Source organism: Leptosomus discolor, chromosome 18 (assembly GCF_034619465.1).
Source record: "Leptosomus discolor isolate bLepDis1 chromosome 18, bLepDis1.hap2, whole genome shotgun sequence".
NCBI classification, from domain to species: domain Eukaryota; kingdom Metazoa; phylum Chordata; class Aves; order Leptosomiformes; family Leptosomidae; genus Leptosomus; species Leptosomus discolor.
In genome coordinates, this window is record NC_141408.1 from 8,832,650 (window position 1) to 8,838,649 (window position 6,000).

The following is a 6,000-nucleotide window of genomic DNA, read 5'->3' on the forward strand; positions in this document are numbered from 1 at the left end:
TTTTTAGATGTACAGCAAGTAATGTCAGAGGAGCAGAAAATCTAAATCTTTGTGGGCTCTGCATTTGTTTCCAGTGAGTCAGAAAGTGAAGAGCAGTTTATTTAAAAAAAAAAAAAAAAAAAAGGACAAAAAAAAAGAAAGAAAAAAGGCAGAACATGAGTTAGTCTGTAAAAAAGCTAAATAGCATAGTCACTTGAGAATAGCACTGGCACTTGTTAGTGTTATCCTACAGCTTTGTTAGATCTTTTCCCAAAGGATGGAAGCTACCGTGACTTTATTCATAGGAGTATCTTGTTTTTAGGTGGTAAGGAACGCAGCAGCCTGTATGGCTTGCTGTTCAATCACTGGGGTTTTGTTGTATTTGCATAAAGTACAGCTATTTCAGACTCCATTTTTTGTGACAGCCTACTGCTTCCTGCTTATCATAGCTTAGCAGAAGGTGGCTGAATATATTCACATGCTGTAGGGAACAGAACTTACGGAGATAAGTCTTGGGAGGGGGATATCGCTGGATTTTGCTAAGTAGGGTAACAAAGCTAACATCCACAGGTTTTCTTTTGATTTTTCTCCCATATCTAGGATTGTAAGGGGAAAGATTAAAGATTAATTTCCACATGCATTTTTCATTTTAGTATGAAGCAAAATGTTCGGTCCTGTGAATCTAAAAATGTGTTACAGTAAAATATTTATCTAGGTCTTGCTGCTGGCCGCCTTGGACTGTAGATAATGTGAATTTGCGTAACTGGTAGAAAATCAGATGACTGAGGAAAGAGTAATTGAGAAGTGGGCAACTGGAAGTTTCCCAAGTGCAGTAAATAAAAACACATTTTAATTTCTTTATTCATACCTTTGGTATTAAAATCTTTCTGTTTATGTGAATAGTTCCTGATCAAACTAAAATGGAAGATAGAGAGGCAAAAGAAGAATCTGAGGGAAATGAGAAGAGAAATCATAGTTTATGGACTAAGAAGTCATTTAATCTAGCAGAGGAAACAGAAAGGTATGAAAAAAGGACGATAAGGCATGCTTGGCTTTGAGTTACAAAGATTTAGAATAATGGTTCCAGTATATTTTAACAAGATTCAGTGCTTACAGTAAGCCAGCTTTTTCAAGAAGCCTGATAATTATGACTGTTTTCTTTTAAAATGTGTAGTGTTAAACTTGCCAATGTCTATTTAAAATCATTTCTTCAACAGAGCTCACTCTACTCTTGATGATATTTTGGAAAGAATGCTCCATGCAATTCCTGGAGATGAGGAGATCCAAGAACAACCTCAGGGACACACTCCTGGGTTAGTTGATAATTGGTACGTTGTTCATAAGTTTATTTTGTTTATGTTCTGTCTATAGACCTCTGCAGGGCTTTTCAGAAAATGGGCTGTCACTCCTTAGAGAGTAGTGTGTCAGGAAACTTGCCTGGAGACATCCATCTGAACTCCATACTAAATTGAGAGGGAGAAGAGTGTTTTGTTAATATAATTTCCTGTAGGTGGAAAGCAAATACTTCAATAGGCTTGGTAGGCAGTGCGTAGTCTTCACAGAAATCGGAGGTCATTTGACAGAATGGCGGATTTTTTGAGATAAGAGAAGAATGTACGTTAAGAGAGCAGAATCGTGAAGGCTCTTTAGAAAAGGCTTTAAAGAGGAGTTTGGGAAGGTGGTTATACTGCCATGGCAATATAGGAGGAAATGAAGAACATGGCAGAAATCGTACATACATCACTTTAAGGAAAAGATTCATAGCCCAAATAACTTTTTTCCTCTTGGAATTAAAGAATAGAGCCTAGTAACTCTGAACAACTCCACAGTAAATGTCAGTGAGTAGTAATAAGTCTTTCCTAAGATATGGCTTGCTGAAGGAGCACAAGATATGTCTTGGAGGGGAGAGGCAGTTTGTTTGGGGATTTTGGGGGGCAGATGCCCATTACAGGTCAGGGAAAAAATAGAAAGGCATCTAGTATCTCGAGAGGCTTCTGTTTTTAGTGCTCTGTATTCATCCTGTCTAAAAGAAAATACAAAAAATTGGGATAATACACAAAACTCTCCCATTCAAGGGCTGCAAGCCTGCAAGATCCAGAAGATGCTGGAAAGAAGAAGGGAGTAGAGGAAAGCGGAGCTGTGGCCAGAGGCAGAGCCCCAGAAGGCTGCGCCGGGAGTTCAGAAGGTCCTCTTTGTCTGTAAAGCTACCAGATGCTGGCAGTATCGCGTTTATTATATTGTTAGCATTTATTATATTGTCGGGCTTGCACAGGCTAGTTTCTTTGCTTTTGATTTCCCCCCATCTGAGCACTGTTTCTAGCCTGTGCTTTTAAGGGAGAGGAAGCTGCTCTAGACTTAAACTCTCCGGAGACACTTGAAACGTTTTCCAGTTCTTTGGGGCAGTTGAGACTGACAGCACTGTGGACCATTGCTGGAGCTGCAAAGTGTGTGTCTCGTAGTGAGAGTGGGGTTTCCTCTCCTGACTAGGAGGCACTGAAAGACAGCTGATACTGCTGTGTCTGTGTCCTGTTCCGTGCTCAGCCTCTCTGCTGAGGCACCCGAATGCTTCACACCATCAGGGTTACTATCAGTGTGGTTTGGTATGTACTGGTGGTGTGTGTGCTTGTGCCATCAAATCCCTTAAACATCTGTTCTGGTCTCATCTCCCCTGGCTTTCCTTTAGTAGAAACTAGAAGTAAGGAAGAAGACACAAGACAAAAGTGTTTCCTCTGCTCTGTAAGTCCAAATCTCCATTAGGAACTGTCAAAGCTGACTGGTATTCTACAGCTAAAGTAGAAGGTTGCCATTTCTCTATTAAAGATGATTCTTGTTACAAGAAGGGGACTGACATACTGGCATTAAGTTAATGTGTATTTAGTGCTATGCAACAATTATGAAAGAACTGGTGTTTTGTCTGGAAAGAAAAAGGCAGTAGCCTTCCGATTTTAGAGAGAACATTCGGGTTTTCAGTGTGTAGCACAAGGTGACCTAAAGGAGGCTGATCTTCAGTGTTGCAGGCATGTAGTGCTTGAACAGCAGTCAGCTCTACCACATGTGCTTTGCTTTCCAGTTAGGCACCCAAAGTTTGAGATGTCCCAAATCACTAGTTACCTTTGGAAATGTTGCTGGTCATTTTTAAAGCTAGAGATCTGGAGGTAACCTCGTTATGCTTGTTATTTGCACAGCGTGAGCGTAGATGACCCTATTTTCTGTCAGACTTCTAGAAGAACTGAGCTGGTAGGGATTTGGCTTCAGGTTTTGAAAACGGTGATCTCTGATGACCGAGAGGGTCCTCTGTCATGCATCCAATAGCCACAGAGCTGAGGCCGATTTCTGATTACAAGTGCAACTTAATGGATCTAACCGAGATCTGTGGCGCTCGATTCAGCGTGCTGCTGCGTGCCAACAGAGCGAGAGCTTTCGCTTTGAAGTGTTGTGTTGCTGCGTGTGTTCTTCTTGGTTCTGAGCTGAATTTACATGTTTTTAGACACGTATCCTGAAGATCAGAAATCCCGCGTACAGGAGCAGCTGTCTTCACGTTCTGCGTTCAGGTGAGCCTTTCTGTGAATTGAATTGGGCTTTTGGTAGAAATCTGTGTATTCTCTGGCTGCATGAGGTACATTTTTGTTTTCCATGCCAAGGAGGTGAAAGGGGCAATGTGAAATCCCATTCCCTTCAACTTGCAGTTTGACAGAAGATAAAAACAACTGTGTAACTTTTTTTTTTCCCTACAGGATAATTGTTTTGGATCAGAGCTCTCCTCTAACTGAGAAAATGGATAGTGAATAAGTTCTAATGTATCCCCTGCTTACTGCTGCCTGTATGGTGAATCACAACCCTTTTGGGCCATGAAACAGTTGTGAAGCGTGGTCTTCCTTTAGCTGCAGCAGCGAGTACAGAAGAACATCTCATGCTCTGCTCTGGAATAAGTTTGTACGCTGGTTTTACGCCATCATTGCACGTGAAGGCAGTATCAGTAATATCGCAGAACTGAACTGTTGTCTGAAGGTGACATCCTTTTGAAGCTGGCTGCGTGGTGGGATTTATTTTTCTGTGCATGCACATACTTTTGTAAGCCAAGGAATGTCTTGCTGTGTTGCACCGTGAAGTTTTCAGTGTTACAGACACAATGGCTGTAGTTCTGTGGACTGCGGTTACTGCTTGGGCACTTAAAATTTTTCCATGCTGGAGTGTGGAGCACTGTTACAGCCCATGTAGTGTATGTTTTTCCTTGCTCATTAAATTTAACAAGGTAATTTCTTGTTTTCTCTTTTCTTAGTGCTTTTGTGATCTAGCCTTGAACTGATTTGACTGATTAAGGGGATTAATTGCTGTGCAAAAAGCTAATGAGGAAAAGGCAGGGTTCTCCAGAGATTGCAAGTGCAGGAATACATTCCCTGCCAGCGTTAGACAAGAATATGAGAAAATCTGGTTAGTATTTCAAAGATAGCTGTTGTTTGATTAAACTGCACTTTTGGTAGACCTCATCCAAAAAAAAGTCCCTGGAGAATTGTTGAGCTTTGAATCAGAGTTTTGATGGGCACAGCAACTTCATGTTTAACTTCTCTTGTGATAAGTACTCTTCAGGCGCAGGAGGTGTGAGGATTGTCCTTGTCCCTTTTTAACAGACACTGGGATTTAGCTGCCTTCGTACAGCTGGCTGTACCATGTTGCTTTTTCCCTCTGCTCATGGAAGGAAAGGTTACCTACCTGTAACTGTTAGTTAATTTGGTTTAACAGTACTAATAAAAGTTTCCAAGGTTATTGTGCTGCCATGTGGTTCTTTTTGTGGTTTTGGGGTGGTTTTTTGGTTTTGGTGATTTTACTTGTTATTAACTGTGTTTCCCTTGATCAGACTGTGTATACAACTAGGTACCGATAGAGCTGCTCCGGGGAGGATGCTGCAAACTGGCAGACAAGAAAAAATAAAAATCTTTCATCCATTTAGTCATGTCATGGTAGCGATAGAGCTAGAGCAGGAGCGCCGGCAGCAAGGCGGCTGCGGTTCGAGTTCTGCACCTCAGGTTAACCGCAGTGCCAGCGCGTGGGAAACGGGGCTCACTTTGTGCGTTACGCAGTTCTGTCCAGGCAGAAGTCTAATATTTTCTGACCTGGGCTCATACCAGCCGCAGGTGCCCGGGTTTCTCCATACACAAGTTCTGTGTCCTGGCTGCAGGCAGAAGAACTTCGTATTCTTGATCCACGCTGCTGGAGCACGGTCCCACTTTACATGGGCCTGCGGCCGTGCAAAGCATTGTGTTATATTGCAGCCTGTTGCCAGGAACAGAGGGTAACGACAAAACTTAAATGGCAAGTTTATTGTGTGATTCTGTCCTTAGTGGTTTGTGACCCATAACTGACAAGTACCCGAGGGTCATCCCTTCTAGCTTTGGGTGATGTTTTGTTACGTTTCATAGACTTGCTCAATTAAATGAAATGTAATTAAAACTTGCAGGGCTGCAGCAATGTGGTGGAGCGGAGCCGAGCACATGTGTTTTCACACACACCTAATTATCACTTTGGTTTGCAACACGTGAAATCTCCTTAGCTTCTTGAATTTCTATTTTATCTGTCAGACCAAATGGTGAGCAGGCTGTGAACCATTTCCCTGTCTTTTTTTTATTCTTAATGTGGAGAATTTTTATTTCTGTTGGTAGAGAGCCTTTCACGTAGTCCCATAGCCTGTCTGCTCTCCTGACCGAGGCCAGAACGCAGCAGTTGGACGTTGCTGTTTTTCAGCTGCTTGTACTTTTCCAGATTTAAGTTTAGCATGAATGTAAATCATCCTGATAACATAAAGCCTGGACACAAAAGCTGTAATTAACAGGAACAATGAAACAAGGACCAGGGAAAGACAGCAGAGAAGATTAGAAGGTGCTCATCTAATGCAGCTTTTCAGCTTCCCAGAGAATGAAAGGCCAATTAATTAAATTAAAACAGTGATACTGAGCTGTTCCAATTCCCCTCTGAGCCGCTAGCACGCGAGCCGTTCTACGTGGAGGAAAGCAAGCAGGGGGAGGG

General features: G+C 42.1%; 1 protein-coding gene across 1 annotated transcript in view; it reads left to right on the plus strand.

Annotated features, from left to right (window-relative positions):
* Positions 1–4,007, plus strand: part of TEX14 (testis expressed 14, intercellular bridge forming factor) — a 29,914-nt gene extending 25,907 nt beyond the window's left edge. Inside the window, exons 26-30 of the mRNA XM_086475224.1 lie at positions 883–1,000; positions 1,197–1,292; positions 2,055–2,164; positions 3,467–3,530; positions 3,714–4,007. Of these exons, the coding sequence (XP_086331350.1) occupies positions 883–1,000; positions 1,197–1,292; positions 2,055–2,164; positions 3,467–3,530; positions 3,714–3,768 (443 nt within the window). The 3' untranslated portion in view covers positions 3,769–4,007. The remainder of the gene's footprint in view (positions 1–882; positions 1,001–1,196; positions 1,293–2,054; positions 2,165–3,466; positions 3,531–3,713) is intronic.
* The last annotated feature ends 1,993 nt before the right edge of the window (positions 4,008–6,000 follow it).